The 19,917-nt window shown below is 44.5% G+C and overlaps 1 protein-coding gene across 1 annotated transcript in view; it reads right to left on the reverse strand.

The window, feature by feature from the left end:
- Nucleotides 1-18,983, reverse strand: part of LOC141060760 (bone morphogenetic protein 1-like) — an 85,968-nt gene extending 66,985 nt beyond the window's left edge. Inside the window, exon 1 of the mRNA XM_073557108.1 lies at nucleotides 18,731-18,983. Coding sequence (XP_073413209.1) covers nucleotides 18,731-18,869 — 139 coding nt within the window. The 5' untranslated portion in view covers nucleotides 18,870-18,983. The remainder of the gene's footprint in view (nucleotides 1-18,730) is intronic.
- Nucleotides 18,984-19,917: the final 934 nt, after the last annotated feature.

Consider the following 19,917-nt stretch of genomic DNA (forward strand, 5'->3'; position numbering starts at 1 on the left):
TAGCTAAACTGATACGACTTGATTTGTAAAGGCACAGACCTGTCTATACAAGACCTCACAGCTCACAGTGCATGTCAGGCCAAATGAGAATCATGAGGTCAAAGGAACTGGCCAAGGAGCTCAGAGACAGAATTGTGGCAAGGCACACATCTGGCCAAGGTTACAAAAGAATGTTTGCAATACTTGAGGTTCCTAAGAGCATAGCGGCCGCCACAATCCTTAAATGGAAGTAGTTTGGGACCACCAGAGTCTTCCTAGACCTGGCCATCCAGCCAAACTGAGCAATTGTGGGAGAAGAGCCTTGGTGAGAAAGGTAAAAAATAACCCCAAGATCAATGTAGCTGAGCTCCACAGATGCACTAGGGAGATGAGAGAAAGTTCCACAGAGTCAACTATCACTACAGCCCTCCACAAGTTGGCCCTTTAAGGCAGAGTGGCCCGACGGAAGCCTCTCCTCAGTGAAAGATATATGAAAGCCGCATAGAGTTTACAAAAAAAACAAAAAACAAACCACATTAAGGACTCCCAGACTATGAGAAATAAGATTCTCTGGTCTGTTGAGACAAAGATAAAACTTTTTGGTGGAATTCTAAGCGGTATGTGTGGAGAAAACCAGGCACTGCTCATCATCTGACTAATACAATCCTAACAGTGAAACATGGTGGTGGCAGCATCATGCTATGGTGGTGTTTTTCAGCTGCAGGGATAGGATGACTGGTTGCCATTGAAGGAAACATGAATGTGGCCAAGTCCAGGGATATCCTGGATAAAAACCTCTTCCAGAGTGCTCTGGACCTCACACTTGGCTAAAGTTTCACCTTCCAACAAGACTATGACTCTAAGCACACAGCTAAAATTACAAAGGAGTGGCTTCAGAACAACTCTGTGACCATTCTTGGCGAGCCCAGCCAGAGCCCTGACCTAAACACAATTGAGCATCTCTAGAGAGACCTGAAAATGGCTGCCCACCAACGTTCACCATCCAACCTGACGGAACTGGAGAGGATCTGCAAGGAAGAATGGCAGAGGATCCCCAAATCCAGTTGTGAAAAACTTGTTGCATCATTCCCAAGAAGACTCATGGCTGTACTAGCTCAAAAGGTGCCTCTACTCAAAACTGAGCAAAGGGTCTCAATACTTATGACCATGTGATATTTCAGTTATTCTTTATTAATAAATTTGCAAAAATTTCTACATTTGTTTTTTTCAGTCAAGATGGGGTGCAGAGTGTACATTAAACAGAAAAAAAATGAACTTTTTTGAATTTACCAAATGACTGCAATGAAACAAAGAGGGAAAAATGTAAAAGGGGTCTGAATACTTTCCGCATCCACTGTAGAGGGGTTTAATAGCCGCGGCGTCCACCTCTCCTCTCCAGCCTATATCATGCCATACAAATGCCCTTGAGAGATACCTCAAATGTAGGTCGAAACGTTGGACCATGTCAGATTTTTGGATGCCATGTTGTAATAAACTTGAGCAATAGATTCCTGTGCTGAGCTTTCCCAACTTGTGATACGTCTGGACTCCAGTCCCTTCGTTGAGCAAGTTACTGCTTAGGCAGAGCTGCCGTTTTCATCTCAAACTAATATCTACAATATACCAAACAAACCCTAGTGGTCATGCATTAAACTGCAGAAGAACCAACACGTTTCTTGTTATGAACTGGTCACCGAGGAGGATGGCAGGAATAGGCTAGGCCACCAGGAAACCAGAAAGGTTGGTAACTTAGCGGATTGCAGACCCCTAATCCTAGCAACACAACTAGCATTAGCCGTGGGGCATACCTAGTACCTACGATATCCTAGACGCCTCGGCACATCCTAAAGCAAGAACGTTGAAATCTAAACTGCCCCAGAGTAGAACCCCAAAGGAATAGATAGCCCCCAAATATATTGTCGGTGAGACAAGATGAGACACAAACGCAGGCAGAAAATAGACTGAGCAAATGATGGGGCCCAAAATGACTAGATAGGAAAGGAAAGACACTGTCTGCAATCACGCAAAAACCCTAAAAATCCAACACGTCTGATGTACAAAAAACACTGAGGTCTCACGACCTCTCCCCCACTATATCAGCATTCTGGTATGAACTGGCAGCAAAGCAAAAGAGACTAATATAACAGGGGACTGAACAAACTGACACAAGCTGTAACATATGGAGCGGGGTCCAGCACTGCCCCAGCAGGGAGCACGCTGAACGCTCACACAAAGCAGAAAGAGGCAAAACCAGATCAAACGCAAAGGATTAGCAAATGAACAACTTAACTGAAAAATGCAGGATCAGACAGGAGACAGCAGACCTCAGAATGCACAGGAAGAAAACTAATCACCAGCAGCCACTGAAGGAAGCCTGCTCACTTAAATACTCCAGTCAGTAACCCCTGATTTTCAATCATCGTCAGGTGGCAGACTTCGGCCAGATCCACTACCCACAGTAACCACCACCAGAGGGAGCCCCGACTCAGAAGTCAAATCGAGAGTTCACAACAGTTTCTCCTGTACTTGATTCAGGATTATCAGAAAATTCCGCAAATACCACCCATGGAAAGCCAATGGTATAAATACAAATATCAAAAGGGAACTAAAGATCATGTAATATGACTTACAAAAAGGATGAAATTAGTCATGTAGCAGGCATGATATACATTTGGCAATATCAGCCAACAAAGGCTATCAGGGCTGTGGAGTCAGTAAGCCAAACCTTCCTTAATGTGCCCGACTCCCGACTCCTCACTACTGAGCATGTACATAAAGTGCAGCACAGTTTTATCTCAAATAAAAGCAGAGATCCTTAGATTAGGAATAAAAGAAACGTTTATTTTATAGGACATTTTCATCACTTTCCGAAATTCTAACGAAAACATTTAGAGCACATCCTGCACTGAACCCAATTCATTACATATTGTCAGAGTCGGTCCATTTTATACTGACTCAGACTCCACAACCCTGTTGGCAATACTAATAAAGTAATTGGCATTGACAAGATCTGTAAGCCAGAAGCTTCACATCATGGGTTTCCATGATCGAGCAGCTAAATGCAGCCTTACATCATCAAGCACAATGCCAAGTGTTAGATGAAGTGGCGTAAAGCTGACACCACTGGACTCTGGAGCTGTGGAAACTTGTTCTGTCCAGTGAGAGATCACACTTCTTTATCTCGCATCTGATGGATGAGCGAGTTTGGCGAATGCCAGGAGAACGTTACCTGCCTAACTGCTGTAAAGTTTGGTGGAGGAGGGATAATGCCATCAGCTTGGTTTTCAGGAGTGGGCTTTGGCCCCATAGTTCCAGTGAAGTGAATTCTTAATGCTTCAGCATGCTAGACATTTTCAATTATGTTATAACAAATGTGCCTAGTGCACAAGGCAAGGTACCCTAAAGCAGGGTTCCCCAACTCCAGTCCTCAGGGCCCACCAACAGGTCCTGTTTTCAGGATTTCCTTAGTATTGGCTCAGGTGATTATTGCGTCATCTGTGCAATACAAAGGAAATCCTGAACACGTGATCTGTTGGTGGGCCTTGAGGACTGAAGTAGGGGAACCCTGCCCTAAAGGAATGGGTGGGGAATTTAGGTGCAGAAGGCCTTGACTGGCCCAAACAGAGCTAAGACTTCAGCCCCATCAAATAAGTTTTAGATGAACTAAAATGGAAATTGCGAGCCAGGACCTCTCGTCTAACATCAGTGTCTGACCTCAGAAGTGCTCTTCTGGATAAATGGGCAAAAATTCCAAAACTTTGTAGAAAGACTTCCCAGAAGAGTGGAAAATGTTGTACTTGCATATTAATGGTTTAGAACTTAATGGCATAAGAACTGCAGTAAGCATGATGTGTCTGTGTCCTTATGTTTTTCTCCATATGATGTATGTTCTTATAATAATTAACCCAATTTCAGTTCCATGGACAGTAGGAGTCAAACGTAAAGCAAGTCAAATCCTTCAGTGCTGTAACTGTTAGAGCAGGGCTGGGGAAATTACTGTAGGGGCACGCTAGGAAAATTGTGCGAATTCCATAGATGGCAATAAAAAAAAAAAAAAAAAAAGTTTGGCACCAGATCCTATATTCAAAGTTCATTGGCTGGGTACTAAGACTTGTACAGTGCCAACTTAGAAGTATCTTCCCACTGCAGACATTTATGGCAAATCCATACTTGCTAACTTTTACGAGTTCCTCATTTGGATATTGGGGATCTTTTATTTGCCTCCATTGATGAACGCACCCCTTCCCGCCCCCTTAAGGTTCATCTATGGTTCACGGCAAAGCCCCATTATGAAGAATCCCGATATCAGATCAACGGAAACATAAAGGTGAAGCCCTGCTTTGCCGGAGGATTGTGCAGCACCGGTGGACACTTGGCAGCTGTTCCATTGATCCAGAAGCTCTCCCCAACCATCTGGACGTTTCGGGATAGTTGGCAAGTATGGGCAAATCGAAACCTTTTTCTACTGGGCCTCACCAGCCAGAACATCGTATTGCACTGGGACCTCACCATCAGTTGTCAATGTTAATACTAAAAACACATTGTGTTGATTTGCCAATCTAATGAAGTCACTAGGACATTAAAAAAGTATAAGCAAACTACTGTATAGCATTGAACCAGATAGCTGGTATGGCCTGGAGATCGGCCAATACAAAACTTTATTTTTTACACCAATTTCATGAACCAATTGTGCCATTTTGAAGAACTGATGCAAAATGCTTAAGCTGGTCCAGAGTTTTTAGGATATCAATTGTTAAAAAAGAAAAAAAAAATAATTACTGTTCATGCTTCTTCAGACTACCTGCAAGGAGATATCCTCTAGTAGCATTGCATCTATAGGAGTCCATCTCCATGCATATGGTTCTGATATAGAGTAGTTGCATAGTGTCTGAATTTTACAGGCATGCTGCAATTCTTTATAACATAGGAAGCTGTATTGATGGATTTAGTCTTGCACATTTTAATAACGGCTGCCGTACAGATGAAAATTGTGCTGAAAATTGTGTGAACCATAAAAGTGGTGCAATACTAAATAAACAGCAGAAGAAGCTGATTTTGTTACTCGGGGCCTCGTTTTCTGTCGATCAAATATTTTTCTTGCAGGATATTTGAGGCAGATATAGTATTCTTGGAGAGAATCACATCTTGCTGCAAAACCTAAATTAAATCACGACCATATGTCCCATTATCTAATTAGATTACCATAACAGATATGCAGAAAGAGGGCAGAATTCTTATGTTGATGATGTGAACTCTACCCACGGTCAATAAACAGCACATTAAGGTCTCAAGACATTTTTTCCCCTTTTACATGAGTTTCATCTGTTTTTCTCATGCTCCCTTCCAATTTTTTTTTTTTTTACCACTACGCTGTCAATATAGCCTTGCAAGTTTTCTTTTATGGGATCAGTTGTACTTTTCAATAACACCATCCATTTTATCATGTAATTTTGTTTTTAAAGCGTTCGTAATGTATTAAAAGTTACATGGCAAAATGTTTCAGTTATAAGATTAAGGAGATACGAAATCTGCATATTTTTTTTTTAAATTGTGGAAAAAAATAATTTGGAAGCGTTGTCAATGTTTTTGTTGATGGAACTGTGCGAGGGCTTGTTTTTTTATTGATACTATTTTGGGGTACATCCGATGTTTTGATAGCTCCTTATTGCATTTTTTTGTTGTTGATGGTGTTGCAGCGACTTAAAAAAAATAAATAAGATGTTCTTTATGGGAGAGTGTTGTGGGCATGCTCTGTGACCTGTGCAGAGGACCCTAAGCAGAGAGGAGGTGAGCTATGGCGCGGATATGAGGTTACTGCGGAGACGTGATCTCTGCAATTTTTTCCTTTTCGATTTTAGCTTTTTGATCACTTTCTATATAATAATGCAGATAACTTGTTCTTTTCACTAGTAGTTCTAATACAGGGTGATCAATGAGTGGAACAGGCTGCCACGAGAGGTGGCGAGTTCTCCTTCAATGGAAGTCTTCAAACAGAGGCTGGACAGACATCTGTCTGGGATGGTTTAGGGAATCCGGCTTTGAGCAGGGGGTTGGATCAGATGACCCAGGAGGTCCCTTCCAACTAACATTCTATGACTATGAGGAGCACTAGTAATTAGAGTGAAAACGTCACATTTTCTGATTATATAGAAAGTGATAAAAAAAACTAAAATATCAATCAACATAAATTAAAAGGAAAAAAGGTTAATATATAAGTGTAATTTAAACAATTAGTCATGCTGTCAGACAACATACCGCCAATAAAACCCAATATAAGTTATATTTTTACCCTCAGACCATATTGGTCCTGGTAGACCATGGTTGTCCATAAAAATATCTTGATATGCAAGTGAATAAATGGCAGCTAGAACTACTTAGTTTTTTCCCTACGGCACGACATTGGTTTTATGAGTCTAGCATCTGGTGAACGTTAATTTTGACTGACACCGAGGCTGACCTCCAGATAAATGTGAACAAGCCCTAAAGCATTAAAGAAGAGGCCTCACTCAGACGTTCGTGAACAGACCGTGATGCCCAAAATGGCCGCGAGTCTTCTGACCTGAACTTGACAACCCCATGAGAACATATTAGGAGTGTGTCAAGTTCGGGCCCGGAGACCTGCGCCCAGTCCGTGTATCACGGTTCTTACTCGTATCGGTATACATGGAGGTCTGAATGAGGCAATAAAATCAGGACGCCGGATGATAATGTGGACACTCTCGAAACCGGTGGCAGCCTACGTTCATCTGTGTACCGTATACATAGCCGTTAAAAATCCTGAACATGAACATGGCCTAACATGTCAGTAAGCATGCAAGAACAAAACTAGTTCCTAAAAAAATATGCTAATAGACAAGGATGTTACGTAGGCAAACTAACGCATTTCGGTCCCTGGATGAAGGCCGCAGTAGGTTGTCATTTTGGTTTCCATGGCTACGTCAGGGACATGGCTTCAGCAAACAGCCGACATAGCTGAGGAAAATGGAGACCAGCCAAATAAACTAATATTATGTTGGGCCAAATTCGACTGAGCGTCACTATTAAATGCTAATAACGTACCATATCCATGATGGCACCAAGCCTTGTGGCATCTATATGCCCTACTGTGTAATAAGGACAGGGGTTCCCTTGTTTAAAAGAGTTTTAATCACCATGGTCATTGCCACAAATATACAGGATATGATGAAGGGGTTTGGTAGATGAAAGTCCCCAACTTTGGGACCGCCGGAATATGAAATGCTAAATTCCTTACTGCAGCATCCACAGTGAAGCCCCTTCACTGCCCGAGGGGACGAACACTAAACACCCAAAATGGTGTCACTTACACGATTCAGCTATGTAACAACCCCACCTGGCGGTACTAGAAGAAAAAAAAATAAATAAATAAATTATAACTTAATTTATATAAGAGGTTTGTTCTCACAAGCAGTTGATTTTTCGACTTTGTGCAAAATTTCTGAAGACGTTTACACCAGTTTTAAGATACAGGGGCGCAAAAATAGAAAAATAAAAATGAAATCATCACAAGAAAAAAGAAAAAAAAGTGACTTGATTAGCAAAAAAAAAAACAAACAAAAAAAAAAAAAACACACAACAACCAACATATGATAAGTGGGGGCCTAGGTGCACTAAAGCCAAGTTTTCCCATCTCAATGAATAGGAAGAATATTTGAAGATTTTTTTTATTCCCCATCCCCCCCAAATGTGGATTTTAATATTTAATTTTTTTTAAATAAATTAAAACAATAATGGGTTAAAAGTGGGCTGGGCGCCCTCAGTATGGTTTGTGGAGGAGGGCATATCTGGTTTCTGGCTGGTTTCCTTGGCGACATTTTAACAGGCCTGGGATTGGCTGGAGAAATTTGGCGGTTTTTCTGCGTTTATAAGAAGCCCTGCACTGGCAGTTTTTACCTCAGACAACATTTTCCTGAAGAAAGAAGATTCCCCCTCCCTCCCTAATTTTCAGATTATCTGTCGTGATGTTTTATTGTGGGAAAATCGCCCGTTAAGGGGCGGATTGTTTCTCTGGTATGGTAATATTGGATAATTTTTTGGAATTATTTAACGGTTTGGTTATTTATTTATTATTAACCCAAAATAAACTCACGGCCACTTTTCTTCCATTATTAAAGTGTGTGGTGTCATTTACGGGATTTACTGATATCGGTCCTGTAGGGCCACGCAATTTCCTCCACGTAGATGGAGTGGTAGCATTGAATATTACGGGGGAAGCATTGCACAACTAAATGGCTTCTGTTTACTACAATAGTTGATGACTTGTCAGAAAGAAAAAAAACAAAAAAAAAAAACAAAAATAGATGAATCATGGCAGCTGGGTTACCAAGTTTCTCGACTGCTAAAAGCTTCAAAACGAGAAGACAAAAATACAAAAAACTAAGTTCTCCGGCAGCTGTAAGCAGTGGGGCTTCAGCTTCCCGCAGTGTGACCCGCACAACCTTTCTGTATGTTACATAGACTCGCACAAGCCAGGCCTGAGTGAGCGTATGTACGCACTCCCATGTCTGAATCACTGCATTTCGTATGAATGAGTGTGCCGGAGCCTGTATCTGCCTGTCTGCCTTTTGTGTTTATGTGGCAGATACTTTCCGCACATGTGGGGAGGGGGAAGAGTAAAACTGTCTATGTGTCAGTCTGTGTGTGAAGGAGACGGGTGGTGTGTAAGTGTGCGAGAGAGAGATGGTGACATATCGAGACCAGGACTGTGTAGGAAAGAGCATTTAGTGCCATACCTATACCAGCAGATCTCGTTACTTAGAAAATTCACACAATAGGTTTGACGAATACTCATCATACCTGGTTATACACACAAAACCATGGAATCCTTCCCCAATCTCCCTATAAGGTCAGTTTTACAAGGACTGCGACTTCTGGATCGGCTGTAGGTCTCCTGACCCAAACTCAACACTCAGAGTTGCCAACGGAGCTGTTGAGTTCAGGTCAGGAGACTTTAAGGGCTGTCACAGTGCAGAAGGATCATCTTTATTCTCATTTGCACAAGGAAAGACTAGAAGCAATGGGATGAAACTGAATGGGAGGAGACAGATTAGATATTAGAAAAAACTTCTTGACAGTGAGGGTGATCAATGAGTGGAACAGGCTGCCACGAAAAGTGGTGAGTTCTCCTTCAATAGAAGTCTTCAAACAGAGGCTGGACAGACATCTGTCTGGGATGATTTAGTGAATCCTGCTTTGACTAGATGGCCCAGGAGGTCTCTTCCAACTCTGTCATTCTATGACTTGCGTCCAGTCCAAGTAGCGCAGTCTGTATTCAGACCATGCGCATCAGATGCGTAAAGAGAGTCCAAGTATGGCGGATCGCCCCGGTGAGAAGGTACGTTTTTCCATTTGGAAGAGAGAACCAAGCTGGTCTTCCAAAACCACAAAAAGGATTGGGAGCACAGACATCCAACATTTCTGATAATAGTTTCCCCAACACTAACATTGGGCAAACTAAAAAAAATGAATAGGAAAAACTAATATTTATGGGCAGCCTCTAAGCAAAAGTGGGCAAAATTGATTTATAGCGGTGAAGTCTTTTGAGAACATCAACCAAAAAAAGAAAGAAAAAAAAAAAAAACCACGGAGGCTCCTGTGACAAATTTCTAGCGAAATGGTCTCAAATTAACCGGGTTACACAAGTTTGGCTGCAAATTTAAGAGGAAATAAAAGAAGAAGCACATGATGATATGACAAATTCGTGTACGACAGTGGGTTCTTGGCGGCCAAGGTTACTATGAAATATTTAGAATATCAAAAGTCCAAAGCCGTCCCTAAAATAAGTTATCGAAACCTCGGGCCAGTGCTGAAGGGTCATCTATAATTTGCAAATCAGTAAAGAACCAACGAACGGAACGACAAATGATATCAATGCTGACTCAAGGCTCTGAGAAACCATCTCACCGGTCCAGGTCAGTAAATAAAGTGAGGAGGTCACGTGAATAAAGGGAACTCAGGAAAAGATTACAGACTCCAAAAAGGATGCTGGGAACGCATCCGGTACTCCATGTATCCTCTTCGATGGTACACAAGATGACTTGCTGAGAATAAAGCTCATAAACATATTCTATTTTAAGAGGTTTAAGCATCAAGAGGCCAATAGGTGATAACATTTTGCCAAACATCTCACAAGTCCCATTTCACACAATCAAATTATTGAGGCACCCGATACTCTACTTGTTCTATAGGAATAAATAGTGTAGGTACAAGATACTTGGCGCATGATCCATAGTGGACATCTGTAGATGTGACGTCAGCAGCCCTGCTCACCACCCCACAATGCAGAAGGGAGCAGTGTCCCTTAAAAAAGGTGCTCATATGTCTTCAATATCTGTCAGCCAAAGGCTTTCTCTCTCGACTACCTCATACACATGAAGGCTCGGTTTAACGATCATCTGATTTTAATATGGAGAGAGGAGCAAGCCACTGTCAGACATCTGTCAGTGCCTTCACTCTCCTAAGACAAAAGGACCTGGAGCTGAAATTCAGCATGCCCGATCCTTCTGTTGCCCAACATCATCGACTGATGCAGGGAGCAACCTCATACTCCATGTCTGGTTTCACGAAAATTAATGGGTTCAGCAGACTTCGCTCTATTGGAAGTATTTGAAAGAAAATATAATTAAACGTGTCAGACAGAATCTAAAGAACCTTATTTCATATAGAAGGTACCCAAAAATAAGCAAATTACAGGAGGTCTTATTCCTGTGACTCGCAATGATGGACTGCTTTCTGAGGAAACTCAGCAGCTAGTGTTCAATTTCTCTATAGCGCCCCCAAAGGATAAGTGCGGCTTCACATGTTGCCAGTTGAAAATCTTTAGTCCATTTGTGACATGCATGGACATGATGACAAGCAGAAAGCTAGATTTAACATTGACTTAGGGAGCCCACCGTTAATTTACATGCCCCAAATTCACAAATGCTTCTAGATAATTAACTGGGCAATATGTTAAAATTAACGATGAGACGCTGCTTTTGTCTGTACAGTACATGGTGAATCAAGTGTATTGTGCCAACTACTACTCATATATAGGTATGCGAAAGAACTCCTGCACAGGGGCCTACCAGGGGACTGCACTGCTCACCTGTGGGCAAGTCCAAGTCTGGCTCCATACATGGAGTCAATATGAGGTTATTAATTTTTATTCTAGTATTGTACATTACAGACATACAGATAAAAGCAGTTAGGGATTTAGTCTTTGACATTACAATTATTTATTGTATGTAGAACAATGAGCAGTTCCCATCCCTTCTTACAACCAAGTCTTGGATTAATGAAGAAAATTGAACTTGGAGCCTCTTTAATACCTGCAGCCGCACTATAATCTATCTTTCTTCACTTGCAGATTTTTTTTCACCGACTATGTAGTAGCAGGGGTCAAGGATGCAGGACTACTGGAAATTCGCCATTAATCTTCTTAACAGAAAGGATAACCCACTTCAACCTGACATTTCCTGAGAGAGCTCTCTCACCGACAAACTTTCACTTATGACTCGAATTCTCACAGAAACGTGTCCGCTCTTTAATGGGTGAAAGGACGGTTAAAGGAGTTATGAACTCACATTGATCCCTAAGGTACTCACATGGATCCTTAAAAAATCCCGAAGATTACCATGCTTATTCAGCTCAACCAAATCCACATGGAATCTTTTTAAAGAGAAGGACAAACATAGCTGGCATTGTTCATCTGAGGTAAGGTTCCTAATTAATTTTCTCAGCTGGCAAAGATCTCCCATCATTTCCTAACTCTATTCCATAAGGCAATTTCCTACATTCGCATCTTTTTTTTTTTTAAAGTACACAGTTGGATAGTTAGAACAGCTAAAAGGAAACTTGTCCCAAGGTTTGGGACCACAATACCACCAAGACGCCGCTGTTTCAAACATGATCATGTTAAAACCTGCCATTTCGGTATCAGGCAGTAAAAGTCAAATGATTTATATATTACCGATATTAGCTGGGGAAAAAGTTCCGACAGAAGTGGGTGCAAGCATATTGTGCCGATGAGGCAGAGGACAGTACCCCCGCTTTCATATTGCATGCGGCCACTGTCAGCAGACACTTCTCCAAGGCTCAATTTGGCATTATGAGTTAATTGGCAGTGGGCACATAGCCTTATGCAGATGAGACACAGGGTAGAACCCCTGTTTTCACTTTTCATGTGCTCACTGCCAGTGCACACTTCTCCTAACCTAATTTCAGTAATGTAATAGTTCAGCAGTGGGCACACACGAGATGTGCAAAGCATCTTAGAGCTGTACACCTTGCTCCACTGCAGATGCACCCACTGCCTATGGACTCATACTTTGGCAAAATATGATCGGGAGAAGAGTACACAAGCAAAAGGTCCATGCACATTGCACAGATGAAACAGAATAGTGCCCCTTGTTTTGTGGTGCATGCGCCCACTCCCGATGAGCTCATCGCCCAAAGTTAATTTGGTAATATACAAACTAATATTGGAACAGACATTTTTTAACACGGACATGGTGAGCATCCTAAACCCCAGCTGCATCATGACTTGCTGTTAGTTTAGTAGCCTCAACCCTAGTGACCATTTACATTAAGAAAGGCGTTCATTGCTTATACAGCCAAGGATATCATGGCCGCTAAGAGTCACCGATAAGTTTGCCTGTGGCACTGAAATATCTACCGTACCTATTTTGAATCACCTTCAGTTGCAATACAAGAGCAGACAGAAACCAGGATTACAAACTTGTGGTCACTGCATAGGTCGCCTTGCTTTCCTCTAGAAGCAACAATGGAGAATCGGGAATCACACAAGAGACAGTTTGGGTATAAAGAACTGTACAGCTTCCATAGTAAGGATAAGTACGACGTTGTGCAAGAACCAGTTCTCTTCTCATTCTAGGCAAACCTTTCTTGTTTGAGAAGTGAATCAAAGAATTCTGCAATAATTTTATCTGTATGATGATGGGTTTGTGTAGACAAGAGTAGAACTGGCCAATTCCCCATAAAATGCACATGTTCCCTCTTCTCAGAAACAGAACTAGGCAGGAAACATCCAACTTGTCGTATTCATTTTCCTCTGTTCACCCAGAAGTCAATAAGGGTCGGGTTTAGAGGAGCAGGCATCCTACATGACATGGACTAGAGTTGAGCGACTTTGGTCGGATCGGGTTTCGTGAAACCCGAACGAAACTGGTTCGTCTAGGGCAAAAAAAAGTCGGAGTTTCGTCCGAAACCCAACCCCAAAGCAAGTCAATGGGGAATAAAAGTCGGCATTAAGTGGATGAATGTCATCCACTCAATGCCGACTTTGATTTCCCACTAGCTGAAGAGCCCTGCGCTGCCCAGGCATAGTAACTAACTGTGGTTAGTTAAAGCTAATTATAATTATCCTCCATCCCATAGTCCCGTGCCCATATACCCATCATACATATCCTCCATCCCATAGTCCCGTGCCCATATACCCATCATACATATCCTCCATCCCATAGTCCCATGCCCATATAATGAGCGGCGGGGCTTGCAACCTATGATGACATCAGAGTCGCCATGGCAACCATTATGACATAATAATGAGGGGCGGGGCTTGATACACACACTTACTCCCCATTATGTTGATAGGGGCAAAATTGTTTGGTGAATTGGAACGCGCAGGGTTAAAATTTCACATCACAACATAACCTATCTGGGGGTCCAGACGTTTGACTGTTCCAAGTTTTGTGGCTGTAGCTGCGACGGTGCAGATGCCAATCCCGGACATACACACACTTGAGCTTTATATATTAGACTAGCTGAAGAGCCCGGCGCTGCCCGGGCATAGTAACTAACTGTGGTTACACATCCTCCTTCCCATAGTCCCATGCCCATATACCCATCATACATATCCGCCATCCCATAGTCCCGTGCCCATATACCCATCATACATATCCTCCATCCCATAGTCGAGTGCCCATGTACCCATCACACATCCTCCATCCCATAGTCCCGTGCCCATATACCCATCATACATATCCAACATCTCATAGTCCAGTGCCCATATACCCATCATACATATCCACCATCCCATAGTACCGTGCCCATATACCCATCATACATATCCTCCATCCCATAGTCCCGTGCCCATATACCCATCACACATCCTCCATCTCATAGTCCCGTGCCCATATACCCATCATACATATCCACCATCTCATAGTCCAGTGCCCATATACCCGTCATACATATCCACCATCCCATAGTCCCGTGCCCATATACCCATCATACATATCCTCCATCCCATAGTCGAGTGCCCATGTACCCATCACACATCCTCCATCTCATAGTCCCGTGCCCATATACCCATCATACATATCCACCATCTCATAGTCCAGTGCCCATATACCCGTCATACATATCCACCATCTCATAGTCCCGTGCCCATATACCCGTCATACATATCCACCATCTCATAGTCCAGTGCCCATATACCCATCATACATATCCTCCATCCCATAGTCGAGTGCCCATGTACCCATCACACATCCTCCATCTCATAGTCCCGTGCCCATATACCCATCATACATATCCACCATCTCATAGTCCAGTGCCCATATACCCGTCATACATATCCACCATCTCATAGTCCCGTGCCCATATACCCATCATACATATCCTCCATCCCATAGTCGAGTGCCCATGTACCCATCACACATCCTCCATCTCATAGTCCCGTGCCCATATACCCGTCATACATATCCACCATCTCATAGTCCAGTGCCCATATACCCATCATACATATCCTCCATCCCATAGTCGAGTGCCCATGTACCCATCACACATCCTCCATCTCATAGTCCCGTGCCCATATACCCATCATACATATCCACCATCTCATAGTCCAGTGCCCATATACCCGTCATACATATCCACCATCCCATAGTCCCGTGCCCATATACCCATCATACATATCCTCCATCCCATAGTCGAGTGCCCATGTACCCATCACACATCCTCCATCTCATAGTCCCGTGCCCATATACCCATCATACATATCCACCATCTCATAGTCCAGTGCCCATATACCCGTCATACATATCCACCATCTCATAGTCCCGTGCCCATATACCCGTCATACATATCCACCATCTCATAGTCCAGTGCCCATATACTCCCGGACATACACACATACATACACTTGAGCTTTATATATTAGATTGACTTGCATTGGGGTCGGGTTTTGGACGAAACTCTGACTTTTTTTTGCCCTAGTCGGACCAGTTTCATCCGACTTAAATTTTGTTTCATTCGGGTTTCATGAAACCCGATCCGACCAAAGTCGCTCAACTCTAACATGGACAATGTCAATGGGCACCATGTAATGCTATATTATCCCGGTGAAGGTTCTGCAGGAAAAGTGAACACATGCTGTGGTGGCAGCCAGCTCTACTGCTGCTCCTTGGGAGAACTAATGGACGGGTGTCCCAAACACAAGTGCTAAGAAAAGAAAACAAAAAGAAGTATTGTCCAAAATGGAAAACCTCTTCAAGTTCTCTGGTGGCAAATATATAACATGTAGAGGTGAGCAGACATTTGCATCGCGGGACAGGAGCCCTCTAAACTGCCCCCTTCCTGCTGCCATCCCAGCTCCTCTTATGATTAGCTGGCCGGTTAATCAAGTCGAGCTGGGGATGTCGGGAGGTAGGAATCTGTTTACAAGGTGCCCACGGAGTACTGATGTGAAGGTGATCCTACAAATTAATTTCTTCATCTCTACTAATATGGCTTTTTAATGATCCCCAAACCATGTAATACAGTCAGCACAGGGCTGCTCCCGCCAGCCGCTTCCCACCTGGTTTGATTGACAAGTCTTCACCTATATGAAATAAGGAATGAGCTGTCAATCACAGAGTGTTGGGCAGAGAGAACCAGAGAGTGGACTTTTTTTCCCCCTTACCTATAGCGCCTCCACTGGGGAAATTAAGTATTGCACAGTGCTAATTGACATGGACGAGCTGGATAAGAAACAATCTTCTCTCTATTATGGCTAATAGCAGAGGATTATAAACTGAGGGTCCCTTCTACTTCAGAAGCACCTATACATCAGGGGTCCCCAACCTGTAGCCCCGGAGCCACACGTGGCTCGCAGTCCCAGGAATTGTGGCTCGCGACTGTCTGCCAGCTTGGTGCATTAGCTCCAGGTCCAGCAAACAGATATGAAGAGAACATCTCAAAATGGTGAATTTTGGGAGTAGCCCCGCTCAGAAGAGCAGATGTGGTTGCATATTTACTGGTCTTGTGGGTTTAGAGATGTTTTAGGTATGGTACGCTGGAGGATGGTACTGTCAGGGGAGTTGCTCAAAGCTGGGTGGGAGAGTGTGTTGGGAGTCCTTGATGGGAGAATACTGTATGGGGGTATTGTGGGAACCCCCGGATCTCAGTGTACGGCTTTGGAGTGATTTCTGTGGAAAAGCTTTGGTTATCATTATACCTGTAACGGGGGCTTCGGTTGACACTACTTTGAAGGGAGTGGAAGCTGGATGTGGCTCGCGACCCTCTCTCTAAAGGGGGCTTTACACATAGCGATATCGCTAAAGCGTCACCGATTTTGTGACGCAGCAGCGATATCGCTACATGTGATACTTACCTCCGACCGGCTCCCCCGCTGGCTATCACTGATCACGCGAGATCGTCCACGAACATTTCACGTCGTCTGCTTCCTGCTGGCGCCAAAGAGCGAGCTATGGACGCGGGCAGGAAGACGGCGGTCATCGCTTCGTCTGAAAGGTAAGTACGACCGCCGAGCATCGCTACGTCGCTGTGAGATCCGCCTGTGTGGCAGCTCATTAGCGAACATTTAGCGATGCACCAGCGATCCTGACCGGGTCGTATCGTGGTCGGGATCGCTGGTGCATCGCTAAATGTAAAGGGGCCTTAAGTTGAATGTGGCTCTCAAGGTAAGAGAGGTTGGGGACCACTGCTATACATAATGGAAAGTATAAAATACTCAAATGAGGTTTTGGGATTTTTTTTTACAAAGTGGTGAACTATAATGAGTGATATGGGCACATGTAAGGTCGGACTGGCTAGCCGGAGGACCAGAGGATTCTCCGGAGGGCCCATGTGCTGACACGGTCTACAGCGACAGCTGTGATAAAAGGTCAGCTGAACGGACCAGCGTTGGGTTTTGTATACTCCGTGAGCTGCAGTCGAAGAGAGATTCACTGACGAGTGAGCCGCTCTCCCTGATTGTTCCAGACTTTGAAAAGAGGTGACGAGGATCCAGCAAGACTGAACAGGGTTCTGATCAGTACGAGAAGTGAGCGGCGGCAGGGGACATCAAAAGTACTGATGTCTAATTTATGTGCACACCGGAGATGGTAAGAAAAGTGGACCCTTCATGTAAAAAATAAACAAACAAAAACCATGCGAGCTGTGGAAGGCAACACACAAGATGAATGGAGGCATCTACAGACCTTAGGGACGTGCCATTAAACAACTAAGCAGAAGACAGGACGTTCTGGTGATGGAAAACCCATGTGGCCACCAGGAGTTAAATCCAAGCAGACACATAAAATAGCAAAATAAAGAAAACAACACAAATACTCAGTGATACATAGTAGTAACACATCCCAACACTTCCCCTGCAGATACCAGAGGCTCCCTGAGCACATTCACACCAGTGTGTGAGATATTAGGAGAGTTGGGGGGAGTCAGCGACGGAGCCGGAATACCCGAGCGTCCAAAATGCCAAACCCACCAGAGCCACTATCCAAGCAGGACCTTGTGTGTCCTTTTAACACTGTATTACGTATCATATATAACAGTGACGCCGTCTATCACCCCGGTGTCACCAGCGTTATACAAATGCTATAATGTAAGTAGAGCGCCCTCTCTGGACAGATGTGGGTAGAACATGTCTGTGTGGCAGGACCAGATTTCCAGCACAACACGTCAGGTCGTAACATCCAGCAGAGTAAAAACGCTAAATCAAAATGACCAAATAAGCCCGGACTGGAAACAATAGAGCTACCGCCAGATGTGGCCGTCATCTCGGGACCGCAGATGCAGCAGCACTCAGATTGACATTTGGCACCACTTGTGGCCATGACTGTTTTACATAGGACTGCAGCTATTGATTCTGCACTGAGTAACCCTAGAGGAGCACAGGGGCAACTAGGACTTGACCAAACCGAATCATTGACCTGGGTGTAGGAAGGTCGCACTATGCCGACAGAGCTAAACGACAAATTCAGCTCAGCTGCAACTAAACAGGTACCTACTCTAAGGCTGAGTTCCCACTGTGGGATTTTGACATTGCAGATTTTTTTGCACCCATTAAGTAAACTAGGTGACGAAAATAAGCAGCGCAAAAAAAAAAAAAAGTGTGAACAAAGCCTAAGGATGCAATGGTGTGCGAAATGACAGAGGAAAATAAGTACACACACACACACACACACACACACACACACACACACACACACACACCATCTGCCAGAGTAAAATAAATATATAAATATATAAAATTTTTACTTTTTTTAAACAAAAAAAAAAAAACCCCACTTATGACCACACTTTTGCTATGGCTGTGCCTTTCATAATTGTGGATGGGGGTAAATCCGAGGGTCCCGCCATTTGAGCCCACCTGTCATTCCAGATACACACTTGTCACAGAGCCCAATATAAAGTCCTATGTGAAGTGTCCAAAGTTCCGTCCCTTCCCCCTCCTCTGCCTCCCTGTCCCCGCTGGCTGCGCCGCCTCCTCCCCAGGTCGCCCCCTTCTCACCAGCCTTGCAGGGGTCCTTGTAGTCGATGTCGTCCTCCGGCTCGTCCAGCTCATAGTCCGGGAGCTCCTGCCCCTCTCCCCGCAGCAGCAGCCCAGGAAGCAGGAGCAGCAGGAGTGGAGCTCTGCCTGTCCAGGGCATCCCGGCAGCTCGGTCCTGTCTGTGTGAGGCTGCCGCTGCCTCCTGCTCTGTGCGGCCCGGAGGAGGCGGGATTCCTGCGGCTCAGCCCCCTCTCCAGCCCCGGGATGTAATGGGGAGGGAGGAGAGCGGCCGGGACCTCTCCCCACGGCAGCGCCTGCACCCATAGCGAGAGTGGACAGCTCCTGCAGAGCATCGCACCTCCGTGGAGAGAGCTGCTGCACTCCTCACTGGACACAGGGACATGCAGGGTGACAGTCTGCAGAGCATCACTCCCCTACCTGTGCCTGTATCTGCAGAGCATCACTCCCCTACCTGTGCCTGTATCTGCAGAGCATCACTCCCCTACCTGTGCCTGTATCTGCAGAGCATCACTCCCCTACCTGTGCCTGTATCTGCAGAGCATCACTTCCCTACCTGTGCCTGTATCTGCAGAGCATCACTCCCCTACCTGTGCCTGTATCTGCAGAGCATCACTTCCCTACCTGTGCCTGTATCTGCAGAGCATCACTTCCCTACCTGTGCCTGTATCTGCAGAGTATCACTCCCTTACCTGTGCCTGTATCTGCAGAGCATCACTTCCCTACCTGTGCCTGTATCTGCAGAGCATCACTCCCTTACCTGTGCCTGTATCTGTAGAGCATCACTCCCCTACCTGTGCCTGTATCTGCAGAGCATCACTGCCCTACCTGTGCCTGTATCTGCAGAGCATCACTCCCCTACCTGTGCCTGTATCTGCGGAGCATCACTTCCCTACCTGTGCCTGTATCTGCGGAGCATCACTTCCCTACCTGTGCCTGTATCTGCAGAGCATCACTCCCCTACCTGTGCCTGTATCTGCAGAGCATCACTCCCCTACCTGTGCCTGTATCTGCAGAGCATCACTTCCCTACCTGTGCCTGTATCTGCAGAGCATCACTTCCCTACCTGTGCCTGTATCTGCAGAGCATCACTCCCCTACCTGTGCCTGTATCTGCAGAGCATCACTCCCCTACCTGTGCCTGTATCTGCAGAGCATAACTTCCCTACCTGTGCCTGTATCTGCAGAGCA

Source organism: Dendrobates tinctorius, unplaced genomic scaffold (genome assembly GCF_039654945.1).
Source record: "Dendrobates tinctorius isolate UK_male_01 unplaced genomic scaffold, ASM3965494v1 ptg000245l, whole genome shotgun sequence".
NCBI classification, from domain to species: domain Eukaryota; kingdom Metazoa; phylum Chordata; class Amphibia; order Anura; family Dendrobatidae; genus Dendrobates; species Dendrobates tinctorius.